At 42.6% G+C, this 17,477-nt stretch overlaps 1 protein-coding gene across 6 annotated transcripts in view; it reads right to left on the minus strand.

Annotated features, from left to right (window-relative positions):
• Positions 1-17,477, minus strand: part of LOC306666840 (uncharacterized protein) — a 177,483-nt gene that overhangs the window by 39,201 nt on the left and 120,805 nt on the right. For all 6 annotated transcript variants that reach the window (XR_013765409.1, XM_079149109.1, XM_079149107.1 and 3 more), the window contains 6 exons: positions 10,450-10,603; positions 8,142-8,237; positions 6,694-6,846; positions 2,939-3,168; positions 1,909-2,047; positions 289-409 (listed from right to left, as the gene is read on the minus strand). Coding sequence is in view for 5 of the 6 variants with exons in the window: in XM_079149109.1 (XP_079005235.1) it covers positions 289-409; positions 1,909-2,047; positions 2,939-3,168; positions 6,694-6,846; positions 8,142-8,237; positions 10,450-10,603 (893 nt within the window). In the remaining variant the exon portion in view is untranslated. The remainder of the gene's footprint in view (positions 1-288; positions 410-1,908; positions 2,048-2,938; positions 3,169-6,693; positions 6,847-8,141; positions 8,238-10,449; positions 10,604-17,477) is intronic.

The following is a 17,477-nucleotide window of genomic DNA, read 5'->3' on the forward strand; positions in this document are numbered from 1 at the left end:
ATGTCATATATATGATATATAAGAAAGACTTTTTGTGCTTCTCTCATTTCAACTTTATTTCATTTATGAGTTAATTAGCATAGTGAGAATGAAGTTAATGTACATTTTCTATTTAAAGTTTTTTAAGTGGAAGAAAGAAACCAAAGCATTAGTAGTAATTCTGGGTCAAGGTATAAAAGATATTTTTTACATCAATGCAGCATTTTTAAGATAATGAATATGGATACATTTCTTATTACTTTTATAATAATAAAAATTTTTTAAGTAATAAATATAAACATGCTTTACCTGTCGGGAGAGTAGACTCTTTCTTGGACTTCTCTGATAAAACCAGTAACATCTCTTTATTAACTTTCCTTGAGACTTCCTGGATCATATGAATTTCAAGATTTTCCAGAACTTTCTGAAGCTAAAGTAAGCATAGGTTAAGAGTTACTCCACATTCAGCTTACACTCTGGGCTCCCAAGTCCAATTCCTGCACAGGGGTTTTGAATTCAGTTCTATCCTCAGTTATTTTCTCCCTAGGAAGAAGGAGGAGTTCTTTTCTTGGGCTCTCAGGGGTTAGATACACCTCCAGAGAGATCAACATCTTTTTTTTCCTGGCCCACACCCTAGTTGATATAAAACAACCTTTTTTACCAGTTCTGCTAAATTGCAAAGAGCACCATGCCAGAGGTGACCTCATGTCTTCTGGGGTCTGTAAATGTGGGCAGGAATTTTGTGAGATGTCAGTTTCATAAGAGAAGCCTTCAGGTTTAAAACTCGACTTAGATACCAAGGAGGAGTCATGAGAAGATTGAATGCTCTGCACCCATGAAGAGAAACTCCACTCCAATAACTGTGAGCCCTCCCCCTGTCCACCATGCTCACAAAGCCTGAAGGACATGGAAAACAACAACCCCTGGAGAGAAAGGAGGAGAATGGGTCCCTGGAGAGAGAAGGAAAATAATGGGCTCTGGACTTTCACCATTTCTCATTCTACTATTATTTTCCTGACTGCTCAACAGACACATTCTGCTAGGATTAAATCTCTAATGATTAAGGCAAACTAAATATTCTGCTATGATGAACTCTCACTAAACCCTATAAAACTCAGACCCCTATTGTAACCATTTGCCATTTTCTCTCCTGAAAATGTGCCCCTCCAATGCTTAATAAAGCATTGCTGGTACGTCGACATCTGCTCCCGTTTCAGTTATTTTTGCTTTCAAAGCCCACCGTTTCCTTGCTGGAAGGTTCCAGGTGCTGGAGAGGAACCAAGGTTTAGAAGGTTAAGCCATGATGGGCTTGGCCCTGGGGCATGTGTGGGGGTTGAATCCACCTTGTAGCTTAGTGGATGGACATCCTTTTTGTATTGACATTCAGGCAACCAGGGTCTTGGCTTGCCTGTCACCAATAAGCCTCACCACAGGGAGCTTTGGTCTCAGGGTCAAGCCTAGCAAAGACTTGGAAAAGACTTTTCCACATAGATCATCCAATGCATGGAGTGGGCTAGTGCACACATTATATTTTCTTACTTTCAGAAAAACAATTTACAAGGAACTATATTCAATATTTCATTTCTACATGGACACTTGTGTGCTGGATGTTTTGTTTAAGAGAGTAGTGGTTATATTATTGATGTTTCTTCTGAAGGTGCATCTCAATTGGAGAAAAATCAAAATAATGAAAGTCTAAACATAGAACTGAGATGTTAAGAGGTAGTTCTCTGCTTGGTTGAAGCTCCCAGATACATTTAAATATTTACTCCCCTCTTATCCACACCCTGCAGTCTGTCCAATGACTTCCAAACTTTCAATTTACACTGTACTTCTTAGAAAAAAACACCATTTGGGTATATTTGTATTTTACATGCTAATGCCATAAAGCAAGCTTTCCAAAGCAAATTTTAAATAGCTCCTGCATACCTGCTGAGTTTTTATTTCAATTTCTGAAGCTCCTTTGGGGGGAAGAATGGACTGGCTATTTATTATAAGTCTTTCAAATTCATCTTCTTTCCCCATCTGCCTCGCTATAGCTTTCATGCTGGGGTAAAGAATGTCAGCTCTATCAAAGAAGAGAGACAGAGATTAGCAAACAAACATTTTTTTTTTTTTTTTTTCTCATTCTGATTCTTTGGCAATTATTTTCATTCACTTTCTGTTTCCTGCTGTCAGGTATAAACCTCCCAACCCATTTACAGACACATCAACATCTAAATTCACCACTCCCTCAGTCAGTATTAAATCCTGAGGTCTTTTCCCATTTGGGTACATATAATTTCAGTCCTCATTTTTCAAAATATTGACAAGTCTTCTATCAGGAACACTGACTGTAATAATGTCACTGGATAGACAATTCTGCCTGTGCCAAAGCTGGGTAAGGTCTGGGGTGGTGGGTGGGTACTTGTTTGATTATGTATGTGGCAGAAGCACAAGCCTTTCTTGTCAGTTAAGCCATCCCAGCTGAGGCCTACAGCCAAGTTCTGCACCACCTCACAGACCTACAGCTTCACGTCACAGTGCCAATATTATACTCTGCCTTCAATGCCTCAATCGTGCAGACTCTGCACTTGGGTCTAATGGGGCCCAGAGTGAGAAGAAGTACCTTGCAGCAGCAGGTGTCTATCTAGGGCCACCTGGGATCCTATGAGCTAAAAAACCTAAGAGTCAGCACTGTGGGAGTCGCTTGATGAACACAGGTTCCTAGAGACAGACTCTAGGGACATATAAAAGATAGTGTAACTCAGTGGAATCCAGCTCTGTCCTTGCAGTTAATACAACTCAGCTTTTCCTCTACGGCATTGACTGTAGAGAGTATCACCAGCTGCCATGAGCTCAATAGAGCTGGGTGTACTAGAATTCGTGGACCAAATCTTGCCTTTCCATCAAGAGGCAGGACCTGCTAAACCTTTGTGCTCTACTCACTGACGTGAATTTCGGCCTCAGCCACACTCACTTGTAGAGCTCCGAGTACTGTTTGTGGAAAGAGACGGAGCTGATGTCCTGGTCTCCCAGCTTGAGTTGACCCCAGTGATCCTTCAGTACTTCCAACTGCTTCCACAGCATCAGAAATGATCTCAGCAGAACAAAGGACATCACCACATCACACTGGCCCTCCAGCAGCTTGGAAACCTTTGGGCTACTTTGGAACTGACTTCTGATTCCTGGCTCTTTGGACCAATCTGGCTAAAGGCATTACAGAAACCTCTTATTGATGGTGGACAAAATGGGATAACTTTTTACATGCAGCCCATGCAAAACAAATTCTCTGGAGACAGAATGTTTTCCCCAGGAGGAATGGTTTACAGGCCTGTAGCACATGTCAAGCAGAAAGAGGTTGAGAATCCTTCCTGAGCAGACTGGGTACAGAAAGGATAGAAATGTCTCACTCAGTCTCAGCTTTCAGATTAGGTCTTGAACCATTTATTTAAAAAATTATCTTATTGCGTATTAAGATTTTATTTCCCTTAAAAAAAAAAAAAAAAAAACCTTTCATGTTTAGCCTCTGCATTCTGGAAAGCGTTCACCACATTTGAGATTTAAGTCACCACCATGGTGGAGCAGTAATATAACTTTTCACTGGGAATTTTACCCATTTTATGAGTATGGAGATAGAAACTTAAGTTATCCTATCTCCTGTTCCTTTTTCATTCTGTAAAAGAACATTGGACAGAGAACATTTCTGTTCATTTGAATGTATTACTCAATAGGCAATTTTACTTTAAACTTATGATTTGTTCATTTTTTCACAGGTGCTTTCCTTAAGTATTTGTTGAAGGGCTGCTGTGGGTCCTGGAGGATGTGAAGGGGAAAAGGTTTTAGGCCTTTGTTCTTCTGCAGTCATTGAGGGGCAGGGCTACCCAGAGAGGAGCAGACAAAAGGGGGAACTGAGTCCAGGTCCTCAGGCTGACCACAGTGTCTCAATCACAGAAAAAGGGGCATTCCTTCACAGACCAAATGGCAAATCTCACGATCTGAATGCGAGAACGTTCAGGTAACAGTATCTTAGACACTCAAGTTTCCTGCCTAGGAACAGAAAAAACAACCTGGAGTAGTTGGATCCTAGATCAGTGCTGTTCACATATTCAAAGAAAGGTGTGTCTGCCTGAAAGAGGGTTGGCCAGAGCGTCCAAAGGAGAAACGGCAAGGCCGACCCAGGGGAGACTGAGCTCCCGCAGACACTGGCAAGCCCTGAGGCGTGTGGCCTCCTAAGCAACCACTTATCCATGGATTTCCAGATTTGTCTTATGCTCAAAAGCCTTTCACCAAATAAAATCTTGGGTAGTGGCCCAAAATAGCCAATGGAACAAAGCTACAAACAGGGACATAGAGGGAGCATACCAGAGGCCTCATAATTAGCCCCACTTGCTCAAGAAGCCCAAGGTGTCTCCAAGAAAATCAAGGGCTTCTTGGACTACAATTTAAAAGACCTTAAGCTAATCCATCATCTTTGCTTTGGGGTTTTGGATACTGAGATCTAGAGAGATCTTAGCACTGTGGCATGGCTGGGCAGGACTACCCACGAGTCCTGACTCACAGGGTGGTGCAGATTCCAGTGCTTCCTAGTGTCTATAAACAGCTGAATTTTCCTAAATAAAAATAAACCATAAAATAAAACTAATTAAAATAAACAATAATATTAAAGCAACCCTACTTCATATTAAGAGAAGTAATTTTTATCTAAATGATTTTAAGGATGGAAGAAGGAAGAAGAGACAGGATGGATAAAGAATAAGATGGAAAAGGATAGGGAGTGTTAGGAAATGATGGTAACCCATCAGAAATAGGGCCAGAAAGTGACAGAGGGAGCAAAGGACCCTGCATACTTCTTGATCTTGGTCTTAATTTTGGCACTACTTGTTCTACACCCAGCTCTGCAAATGATCCCTCTGGACTGAAGTGGACTTGTGACTCAGTTTTAACTAAAAAGACATAAGAAAAAAAATCTACTGGGAAGCTTCTAGAAAAGATTTTTCTTCTTGATAAAAGGAAAGCTCCTCAAGGAGGAAGTGTGTTTGCTTCTGTTTTTTACCTTGCAAGGACAAGGGAGACATTTTGAATCCTTTGGGTAGTGGCTGCACCAGCCTGAACTTCTTCCTTCTGGACTCCATTATGGGAAGATCAGTCTTCTCTTATTTAAGTCATGGCTAATGGGACAGATACTATTGTGGCAGGAGCACTCTAATTGGCATAGAGGAGCATCAGTTCAAAGGTGGAGGATCAGAAAAAGTTTCCTAAACAGAGTGGTGTGGAAGTTAAAATCTGAAAGATAGGGGACTAATCAGGTGATGAGATTAAAAGTGGGAAGAGAGATTTTCCAAGGGAGGGACCAGTCTGCACAAAGGCACAGAAGAGAATGTGGTACATGTGACAAAATATGAGGTTGAGGGTAGAGATACTGGCAGGAGCCAAGTCATGAAGTTCCAGTTAGGGTATGGGGACTCTACTCTCAGGGCATTCATAAGCCATCAGAAGGCTGTAAGGAGGAAAGTAACATAATTAGGTTTTTATTTTAAAATATTACCCTAGTGAACCAGGCACGGTGGTGCACACCTGTAATGTGCTAGGAAGGCTAAGGCAGGAGGATCACAAGTTCAAGGCCAGCCTCAGCAACTTAGTGAGGCCCTAAGCAATTTAGCAAGAACCTGTCTCAAAATAAAAAAAGTAAATAAATAAAAAGATCTGAGGATGTGGCTCAGTGGTCAAGCACCCCTGGGTTAAATCCCCAGTACTTGAACTTCCCTCCCCAGCAAAAAAATATTACCCTGATGAATGGGTTGGAAGGAGACAAGAGAAAGTGTATGGATTCCAAAGGTGGTTGTAATCACAACAACAGATGATGATGATTTGGGATGGTGGAGGGAGGTCACCGTGAGGAAGGAGATCGTTAGAGATCTTAAAATAATAGGACAGCAAAACTTGGTGTCTGCTGGCGGAGTAGAATGTAGAAAGAGGATGGAGTTTTGGGGGAGTAAAGTAAGCTCAGGTTAGAACACATTGTCTCTGAGATGGAACAAAAGGAGCTGTCCAGGAGGCAGATGAAGATAGGAATCTGTTGGATTGAGATTTGAACTAGACAAAGATTTCAGAGTTGTTGCATAAAAGTATTACCAGTAGATGGGTTTGCCTACAGAGAGGGTGAGGAATGGAGAAACACATGGATTCGAGTATGTGAGAGCCCTAAGGCCAGACAGGTTGGATTCTGGGTTTCTCACCACACATGCGGAATTGTTTAAAGTCATGGTGCTAGGTGGGTACGTGACTCTTGTACTTTGGATTTTTGGAGAGATAAGCCGAAGGGAGGGAATGCTGGTTGGGAGCCCACAGGTTAAGAGATGAAATACAAGCACAAGCCTCAGAAGCTCACCTGGGGCTCTTTCTATTCTGATCCTAATGAGTGACTCTTAAGGAAAGCACTCGGCTGGAATGGTTCCAATGGACCTCCCATAACCTGTGTTCTATTTTTAAAATTAAAAAAAAAAAAAATGGAAATACAATTGATCATGGAACTAAATGTGAAAGAATATACTTTGTAGTAGCTTACTTACAAAGAAAGCCAGCCTGGGCAATTGAGTGATACCAAGCACAGTCCTGGGACCACCTGGAAGAGGCTATGGGAACAATGTGGCTCTCTAACCCATTACCTAGATAGGAAGGTCCTTCTGTACCACACAGCACCAGTTGATTATGTAGACCATTCACCAAGAATACCTGTGTATTTTTGTCCAGTGTAGCTTGCCATCCAACGGCACCTTCCATGGTGATATGACAGCTGCTTAGTACATCTTCCATTAGCAGTTGCATGCCTACCAGCTCTCCATGAGCCACCTTGAGGTCACAGTCACTCAGCCCACAGAGGCACAGCTGAAAATAAGCAAAAAATGCTCCCATTTTGAAGTCTTCTATATAAAATTCACATGTGGTTTTGGGGAAGAAAACTAGGTGTTTATAAGCCATCTTTTCAGCTACTAGAAAATCCATAAAAAACAAAATAACACTTGTAGTTTAAAGTCCTGCTTGAACATATGAGATATTTGGCTCTGTGCAGAAGTATCAAGTTTTCCAGTCCTTATAGCAGATCTGTATTTGGCAAACGTATAGTGTGATAGCGATTTTCCTTTAAAAGTACACATATAAACACATGGATATAAAAAAAAAAGTACGGGGGGTGGAGGGGAAGCCTCAAAATGTCAACTGCTATTGTCTGAGTGTTGGCATTACAATTTTTCAACCATTCTTACTTTTGCTATATTAAAAAAAAAAAAAAAACTTTTTACTTTTGGAGAATTTTGAATGTATAAAAAAGCAAACAAAATAGTTCCTATCACCTAGTCCCAAACACTGTCAACTTAGAGCCGCTTCTGGCCCATCCCACTCCTCCCCACACCATATTTTGAAGCAAGGTTATAGTTGATTTTTGTGTCATAGTGTCTCTCTCTCTCTCTCTCTCTCTCTCTCTCCATATATATATATATAGAACCCAGGATCACAGGCATGTTAGGCAAGTACTCTATCATTGAGCTACATCCCCAGCCTATTCTTCAAATTTTATTTTGAGACATGGTATCACTCAATTGCCCAGGCTGGCTTCAAATCTGTGATCCTCCTCTTGCCTCTACCTCTTGAGTAGCTCTTTCCTATATTTTTGAAAATAAAAATACAACAATATTTACTTAGATAATGAAGAGAAAACGTGCAATGATTAAAGGAAACTAATAATTTAAATAATTAAAAGAGGTTAACAATGAAAAACAAAACAATTAAAAAAAATTCTCCTTATGAGTCCTGTGTAAAAAATGTCCTTCTCACTAGGCAAGTCAGGAGTCACACGGCTCTGAGTTGCCAGCCTGGCAGTTTCTCTAAGAGGCCGAGACAGTGAGTAGTGATGGATGGCCACTCCCCTAGATCATTGCCGCCATGGGAACTTCAGCTGAGTCTACAACCAAGGTCGGTATCTGCTGAGAACATGAGTCTCTTCCACAGGAAAAAAGTATGACTCACCTTGCAGGATCAGGTTTACAGCTTCATAATTAAGCACCCTGCTTATCTCATAAATTATCCACCACTGGCTGGAATATGGAGGCTGTGACCTGGGGACCTACTGACACCCTGCCTCACAGTCTGTGTTCTCTTTCCAACAAGTGGGAAGATATACCTACCTGCATATTATACTCTAAGGTATCTGGTCTGCTACTTATAACAGGAAATGGTCCTCCATCTTCCAGAAATGCTCTCCAGGGAAATAGCACAGATGCCTAAAAGAACCAAATAATAGACATAGTAATGTTGTCTTGTATCCCTAAGTTAAATACATCTGTTTATGAACAGGATTTCTGCATTTGTACTTCAACACACTGTTGGATGGTTCATTTATTATGTAGAAATACTTCTTGGTGGAAAATATTTGATGATGCAGAGGAGAGAGTAATAATAATTATTTTTTATTATTTCTGCAGCAGATGGTTTCTGTATAACTAGTCAGCACTGGTGTTCAGAAGTTCCATAACACTACAGCACCAATGGGATATATTTATAATCTACAAAAGTAAACTTGCTTAAATGCTCTCAATATTAGGAACCTTAAAAAGTGGACCTCCTCATCATTGTGCTGTAATTCCAGATATCAACTCAAGACTGATGTTACAACTTCTCATATGGAGGTCTCTGTCTTCTTCATATCACAGGACAACAGCCACGGCATTGCCTCTCTTATGACATCATGTGCGGCCCTGGATCCAATGGGCCTACCTATGTAACCCCACTCTACACTTCTAGACCTGTTTCTGGCTTCGGTCAATTCCCAGATCTAGAACTGATTCTGGTAGCAGGGAGCTGGCACACCTGTATCCACTTAATCCTAGACAACACCCAGAGGCAACCAGAGCAGCCCCAGGGGTCAGGGTGTAACTCTGTATTCCAGGTCTAAGTGAGGGTCAAAGATTGGACTGAGAATCACTATCTTGTAGTTTAGAAGGAGGGTTCCTGCTTGGGGCTGATGTTGGCATCACCTATGTATCATGTTTATAATATCAAAACATGAAGTCGATTTTCAAGTAAAAATCCTGGGCTTAAGAGGTGATTTTAAAGATATGTCCACAAATACTTGATAGTTCTCCCATCAAGAGATGGGACTTAATTTCCTTCCCCTTGGGTGTGGTTGGACTTGGTGATTCACTTCTAGTGAATGGAATATGAGAATAGTGATGAGGTGTCACTTCTGAAATTAGGTAATAAAAAGACTCTTGCTCCCTCTCGGAGGGTGTTTCAGTCAGCTTTTTCACTCCTGGGACTAAATGATCTGACCAGCACAATCATAGAGGAGGAAAGATTTAATTAGGGTTTCAGAGGTCTTAGTCCATAGAAGGCCAGCTCCATTCCTTGGGGCTCAAGGTGAGGCAGAACACCATGGTGGAAGAGCATGGCAGAGGGAAGCAGCTCACATCATCAGGAAGCAGAGAGACTCCACTCCCCAGATACAAATATATACCCAAGAGCCACGCCCAAACTCCAATCTCCTCCAGCCACACCCTACTACCTCAATTAATCCCATCAGAGATTAATTCACTGATTGGGTTAAGACTCTTATAACCCAATCATTTCTCCTCTGAACGTTCCTGCATTGTCTCACATGTGAGCTTTCGGGGGACACCTCACATCTAAACCATTACAGAGGGTTTGCTCTGGGGGAAAGCCATCCTCCATGTTGTGAGAAAGCTCTGAAGAGAAGTCCACAGGAATAAGCATGGGAGTGGATGTTCTGGTGTCTCCCATCAGCCATGAGTGAACTTGAAAACAGTCTTCCAGTTGCACCCTGAGATGATTAGAGTACTGGCAACATCTTTATTGCAACTTGTGAGAAACTCTGAGCCAGAATGACCCCCCCTAAGCTTCTCCCAGTTTCTTGACCCTCAGAAACTATGTGAGATAATAAACGTTTATTGTTTTAACCTGGGAGGATGATTCGTTCTGCAGCAATAGATAAGTAATAAAGTTTGTGGCCTGGTGCTGCCCCAACTCTCCAGTAGTTTGATATCCAGCTTTCTAAGCCTTGACCCCTTTAGAAGGTGGAAGGATAGTGCTGTTCCTACCTAGGAGCAATAATAGTTGCCAGGGTGACATTTGATAACACTTGTTGTAACAAGGGCTCTTCAAAACTCAGCTGTTGACCCAATTTATGTACTATAATTTCTATCATTTCTTTGATGGATAAGATTGTTTATTTTGCTACAAGCTATGAGCAGACAAGCTCTTGCTTTTTTGAGCATCTGCAGAAAAGACCCAGCCTGGGAATAACAGCTGGCCATGTAGACCCAGATTGCTCCACTGTGAGAGTGAAGGGGTGCCAACAGAGACTGAAGGGCTTTAAAGAATCCAGACTCGCAAAATTTAAACCAAATGGAAACAAAGTGACAAAATTCCCAGCTCAAAATGTACCTTTTATAGGTCTAAAACACCTATAAAACATACCTGGAGGCTCCGTGGATCCAGTGGCTGGGGCAGGCCAAGCTGTGAGGCAAAAATGCTCTTCCTGAGAGAGTTGCTCAGTGGTGGCAGCCCGTGGTACATGCCATCAGTGACAGCCTGGTAGGCGGAAACATTTCCAGCTGCCAAAAATGTTCTTCTACCAAAACATGGGGGGACATTTCATTTAAAACAGTTACTGAAGCTCCTAAAGCTCAAAGCTTTCTTCAAAAGCTACTATAGCAAGACAACATCAGAGATAGTGACAGATTTCTTCCTCAGTCACATCACCCCCTGCACCCCTCACACACCGCCCCTCATCTCAGGGTTCACAGCCTGCAAGGGGAAGGTTGATGCATCTAGACGGCTGTGCAAAACTTTCTACCATTCTAGAGTTGTACTGTCCAACAGAGTCACGTGTGGAACACTTGAAATGTGACTACTGTGACTGGGGATTAAATTCTAAATTTTATTTCACTGAAATTAATATTAATTTAAATTAAATAACCACATGCAGCTACCAAATTGGACGCTATACCTGTGGCTCTAGAATAAAGATAGCAGGTGTATGTTAAACGGACTATCTTAAGATCAATAGCTGAGGAAACAGTTCTTGATATGTAAAACCAAGTTTTAAACTAAGTAATAAAAGCCAGGGGTTACGCAGAGAAAGGTTTTTGTTTTGGTTTAGACAAACTTGGCTTTGCACATCAAGAGCCACAAACAAGAGCATGAAATTCATGCTCTGGAGACAAGAGCATGAAATTCATACCATAAGTCTAAATTAAATAAAGGAAGTATGCATGATAAATTAGGATTATTTTCTTGCCCAAAAGGAAATAGGAGTTTAGCAAGGAAGGAAAGACCGTTCCTAGAGTTCAGTTCTAGTGAATGCCTAAGAAAAGTGCTGACTCAAGGTGGGTCGGGGGAGGATACCCCAGAGCACAAAGGACCTATGGCCTGGATCCTCCCTGAGCATGGCCCAAATCTCACAGAGAGCAGACACCAAAAATGAAGGAGATTAGTGACAGCTGAGGGACGTGTCAGTGCTGATGGAAGTGAGGTGCCCTCTAGAGACTAGCAGACCCTCAGAGTGTCAGGGAAAGACCTGGGGAGTGACTGAGCCCCCCATAATGGATGTCCAGGAAGGGCACTGGACGGTAGGCCAACAGAGGAGTCTGAGGGTGGACCAGCTAACACACACAGAGATGGGTGAGGTAGCTCCTTCTCCCTGACTTATGAGCACCCCCAAGAACTTAGATCACCTCTGAGGGAAGTGAAGAAGGAGAAGCACCGGTGTGGCGCGAGGCGGCCGATAATTAAGGCCCAATATTACGTGCTGCCTTGACATTTGGCAAATCAGAAAGGCCTCGAATGGCCTAACCACAAGGTCCCTCCCATTCTGCTCCCAGGATAAGTCCACCTTGTCAAACAGCCCTCCTTATCAAAGGCACCGGGTGTACTTCCTGCTTATCTCTGAGTAGCAGTTTCAGTTTCCTGCCAGCTTGTGGAATTACTCAAACAAACCAATCAAATCCTCCCGCAGGGACGAGGAAGCACATACCCTCCTGACGCTCTAAAGACTGTCCATTCATTCTGAGGCCCTGTGTACAGGGCCTCCTGTCCTGGGCTGTGAGTATCCGTGTCTGATAAACTGCAGTTTATCTCCTTTGCCCTCACCAATTAGGTGAATATGAGGCCATTAGAACAAAATGGGGGCCAGGGTGGGAGGAAGAACTTTGAATCAACTGATTTTAAAATCTCAAGATGATCACTACTCAATGACATGGTACTGACAAGTTTAATATTTTTGCCATCAGCCCAAATAGATACCTCAAAGGCAAATGAGAGGTTACACTCCATTTACGTCTGATCTACCAAAATGTATAAATGCATTCTATTGTCATGTACAACACATTAGAACAAATAAAAATTTTTTTAAAAAATACAAATGAAAGGAGCTCTTTATTTGCACAATAAACAATCATACTAGTGTAAAAATTCTTTTTACATGTTCATGAGTATTAACAATAAATATTTAAGTACTGAGACAATGGATAAAACTACTGATTTGTGATTTGGGGGCAGCGGGGAGTTGTTGGGGATTGAACCCACAGCCTTATGCACGCTAAGCCTGTGCTCTGTCACTGAACTACATCCCCAGCCCTAAACCTACTGATTTATCATGATACCTCAAAGATGGACCTTGGAGTTGCTCAAAGGATATATAAGCATTTTCTTCTGCTTTTAATGTCTTTCACATTTCTCATGCTACTCAATGGGCCCTACAGAGGAATCCATGATTCATTCAACACCCATGTGACAGTGGTGTATCAAGCACTTATATCAAGGCACTGTGCAGGGAACTGTGAGATGTAAACGAGAGTTCCACACGGGCTCTGACCTCCCTCTCGACTCTCAAGGCACTTCATTCGTGCACACCTCTCCTGTGGTGCTTATACGGGTGTGTGTGCTTGCTTCAAATGATGGCATCCAAAAGCAGAACATTCTGACAGAAACGTGCACTTCCAGCTCAAATCGAGAGCACAGAAGCAGAGCATCCTGGCACAACCGCTCCCCACATGGCTCCTCTCACGTCGTTCCTCTCGGTCTCTGCCACTGATCCACAGAATTCTCTCTGTCCCAGCCTCCTCTGGGTCCAGCTCCATTCACATCTTACTTGTTCACTCTTTGACATGCTTTCTTATTCTAGAAAATTTGTCCAGAACTTTGAAATAAACAATTGCTAGAAATGATCACCATTACTGGCAGAAATTTAGAGCCCCAAGCACAGCTTTGTGCACATAGGAGCTGCCATGGTTTGGATTTGGTTTAACTGTGTCCCCCAAAGTTTCAGTGTTGGAAACTTGGGCCCTGGTGTGGCAATAATAAGAGGTGGTAGGACCTTTGAGAAGTGGGGCCTAGTGGGAGGCTATTAGGTCATTGGGGTATATTCTCAGAAGGCATTAGCATAGTTCTCCTGAGATGCCAATCTTTCTCTGGCTTCCTGTTTGGTGATGTGATCTCTCCTGCCACTGTGATACCATGTACCATAAGGGCTTCACTAAAACCAAGTATAAGCTGATGTCATCCCCTTGAACCTCCAGAACTATAAACCTTTTTTCTTTATAAAATATTTAACCTAAGGCATTTCATTATAGCCATAAAAATGAAGTAATACACTGGGTCTATTAATATAGATGCTTGGAGATTATAAAAAACTATCAATAAAGTTCAGATATGAGTGTGACTATCATTCTGAGCTATAGAATCAGAGTGTGATGTATTCTCTAGAGAGACTGAAGTCAGATTATAGGCAACACCATTGATCAAATTGTGAGTTATACTTCCTTGCTTTCTCAATTCTTAATCATGATCCTTCCTAAGACTCACACCCACTCTACCAGAACTGCTTATCTGAGAACTGTACAATGTGATGCTACATAAAGGAATACCAAGATGATACTTAACATCTTTAGACTAGAGGTTTTTTGATGTCCTCCCTCTCCATTGAAAGGTTTTCCACCTAACATCTATTAAGTATTTTCATACTTTAAAGTCAATTTATGTCAATCTGCAACACAAGTCTGAGCTGCAGGAAGGGATAAAGAAATATGGTATGAAGGAAGACACAGGGTTATGGAGTTACACAGACAACAAGAATGCAAGTTCTAATACAATGACTTGTATGTGTGTGACCCCAGGCAAGTTATGCAACTTCTCTGAATTTCTATTTCCTCATCTGTAAAAATAGTTAATTCACATGCACAAGATTGGCACAAAATAGTAACTAAACTAAAGCCAATTTCTTGCTTTCCCTTATCTCAGGATGTTCTTGTGATTTCAGTTAAAAAATCGAATAAAAAAGACTGATGTTTTCTTTACGCACAGAAGTTTTAGGTGAGTATGTCTTTTTCCTTGGAAATAATGAAAATGTCTCACAAGATATTGTGATAACCCAGTGAGACCCTCAGTCAGCAAACCCTGGCCTGCATCTTCTGTGGGTGGGGTCTAACCAGTGCATTTTGGCAGCAGCACCCAAATGCTATGGGAAGACATAGGAATGAAGGGCTGGCTTTTTGCTTGGGCTAAAGGAGCACCTGCCACTTGCCAGGCCTTAGTAAAGCCAGGTTTCCCCACAGCCCACTAAAATCCCAGAATTCTCTGAAATGTCCATAAGCGGTAGGGGATTCCTAGGAGGCCTAGCAATTGGCTCCTGTGTGACAATCCCCCACAGTGTGATCTCCGGCAGGCTGGTTCAGACCTCAGAAACAGCTAACTCATAGGACACATGCTGGAGTTTTCCTGGAGGCAAAGATACAGCAAAACCTGCACAGTGGTGCTGAGCAAGCCAGGAAAAGCTAGGGCTCTTGGTTTTCAGATATTGGAGACTGTGGCCAAGGCCAAGAGCTAGGCCTAGCGCCTATGAGGCCTTCTGTGTGTCTTCCAGAAACCCCCAGATGACTCTGAGATACACTTTAGCATTGAAAGTGTTTAGAGATACTCAACTAGGAAGCATGAACATAAGAATAAATTTTAAAATCAAGAGAAACCAGCAAACAGTCCCGGACTGGGAGGCTAATGCTGCCCTGTGGCTGGCCCTTGAGGCCAGGGCCCTCCAGGGGAGGAAGTGAGCACAACTTCCGGGTTTCTTCAGTTTCTCCCTCCCCTTATCACTTGAACATCAGCAGTGCATTCTGACGAGAGGCACTTTCCATGCCACATATTTTATTCTGTTCTATGGATAAGTTTGAAGGACTTTTCCTTTTCCCTCTATTCTGGAATTGCAAAGGAATTCTACCCTTTAAATCAAAAATGGAAAATTTTTGTTTAAAGGTCCAGATAGTAAATATTTTTGGCTTTGTGGTGGACCCTATGGTCTCCACAGTAACTATTTGACTTTGTGGTTGTAGTGGGAAAGAAGTCAGAGACAATCCATAAACAAATGGGCATAGCTTTATTCCAGTAAAATGTCACATACCGACACTGGTGTGTGAAGTCCACATAGTTTTTATGTGTCATAAATTATTTTCTTACTGATTTTTTTTTCCAATCATTTAAACAAGCCAAAGCCATCTTTAACCCACAGGCCATGCAAAAACAGGTAGGCACCAGTCCAACAATTCTTAGCTTAAGTAAAAGACTGGGTAGAACTGCAGTACCACCCTAGCGTTTACCTTCAAGGAGAATGATGATTTCACCTAGCATCACAGTTAAGCTCAAGCCTCAGGCATTTCCTGAATTAGTTAATAAATATCTCCTGCAGGTTGGTGGACATGCTCAGAGGTCAGTGATGAGCCCTGGACAGGGGGATTCCAACCCATTAGAGGATAGGACCAGTTTCCATCAGGCCTTTGCCCACGTTGGCAGAGAGCAGGTCCACGGGGGAAGTATGAAGTGTTTTGTGCTTAGTAACATGTGCCTATTGGGCAACTAAATCTGATCTATGTGCAGAGAAGTGGGAGTCAGATTTTCGGTGACCCTACAGGGCTATTGTCCTTTTGTCCTTGAGTCACATCCTTTCTCCTCTCCCCCCAGTCCATGGAAGTATGTGTTGTTCTCATTCCAGGTAAGAGTTCAGTGCTTTTAAAACTCTGGAGAACACTTCAGCTTACATAGGCAAAAAGTTCCTCAGGCAAACAGTCTTATTTGCCCAGTCCTGCTGAGCTCTGGGGAGGGCCAGGGAACTTCCCCAAGCTTCTAATCTCTTTTGATTATTTAAGGACTTTCCCTTGTTTGCAGGATCAGTGCTAAGTAAAACGACCCAGAGTGATGACATTTATCTTTCTGCTTTCTTTCTCTTCTGTTTCCTGCCTTCTTTTTGGAGTCCACTTTTCTGTCCATGCTGCTGCTCAGAATCCAGCCTATTTCTCAGACTTTGCAGCTAAACAGGCCAAGGATCTAATTGTCACCTGCTGCTTCCTGGCTTTGCAATTCCAAACACAACCCTAAGAGCTCTAAAGAAGATCAGAGAAATGCAACAAATGAAGGGCCCATAGGGTTGTGTGTGCCACCCGGGTGGTTCCCTCTGAAAGATGCTGAAAACTGATGGAGGACAGAGTGCCCTCCATTTCTGTGGAGGGAGTGTACCAGCACAAAGCAAGCCCTGGCACAGCAATGTAGGGGGACAGAGTGGCTCCCCTGGGAAAACAGTACCAGACTGGAACCCAAGCAGGCCTTCTGGGGGATACTTCTGTAAATCTCTTACAAAGGTTGACCTTGGGCTCTCAGCGATAGGCCTATGGAATGGGCTATCCTGAGAGAGCCTTTTGTGAAGCCTATGTGCTTCACTAAGCTGCAGCTCAGGAGCTATTTGTAACAGGGAGAAATTCATGTGTGTGTGTGTGTTTTGTCCTGCTGTCTTTACATTCTAATTCAAGTTCTCTGACAGAGTAAAAAAATGCAGAAAAAATATAGTTCATTCAGTACAATTCCCACATTTCCATTCTTGATGAATGCCCCGTGCTAATGGTGGGAAACAGTTGTAATTCATGGGCAGAACCCCTCAATACTCATGTGGAGGAATTAATCAAAAGAAGTTAATAAGTGTTGACAATTTAAGAATAAGCAGAGATCCAAGATGGCGGACTAGAGGGAGGCTGCATTCCTTGTTACTCCGTAACTCGGGTTTCAAGCAGAGGAAAATCTGTTTCTCTGTGAGACAGTCTTTGCTGCTCATGAATTCCCTGCTGTTAACCTCATTTGTCTACCTCAATCACCCACCTTCTGCCAGCATATCAACTACTTTTTGAGTGCTGATTGCTCACTGATTGCTGTCTATCATCTGCCATTTGCCCATTTGCCTGCCTCTTGCCTGCCCATTGCCTGTCTTTCACCTACCATCACTCACCAGCCAAGGTCCTCCTGGCTGATCATCTGCAGGTAGCCTGCAGACTGCCTGCAGACCGCCAGTGTATCGCCAGCTGCCTGAGTTGCCTGGAAGTTCACTATCACAGTATCCACAGGTTTGGTTACACGTGGCTGCCGCCATCTTGGCACAACAGCCAGGACCTGCAAGAACCCTGGCCCAACCC

This window comes from Sciurus vulgaris (genome assembly GCF_902686455.1).
Source record: "Sciurus vulgaris genome assembly, chromosome: 7".
NCBI classification, from domain to species: domain Eukaryota; kingdom Metazoa; phylum Chordata; class Mammalia; order Rodentia; family Sciuridae; genus Sciurus; species Sciurus vulgaris.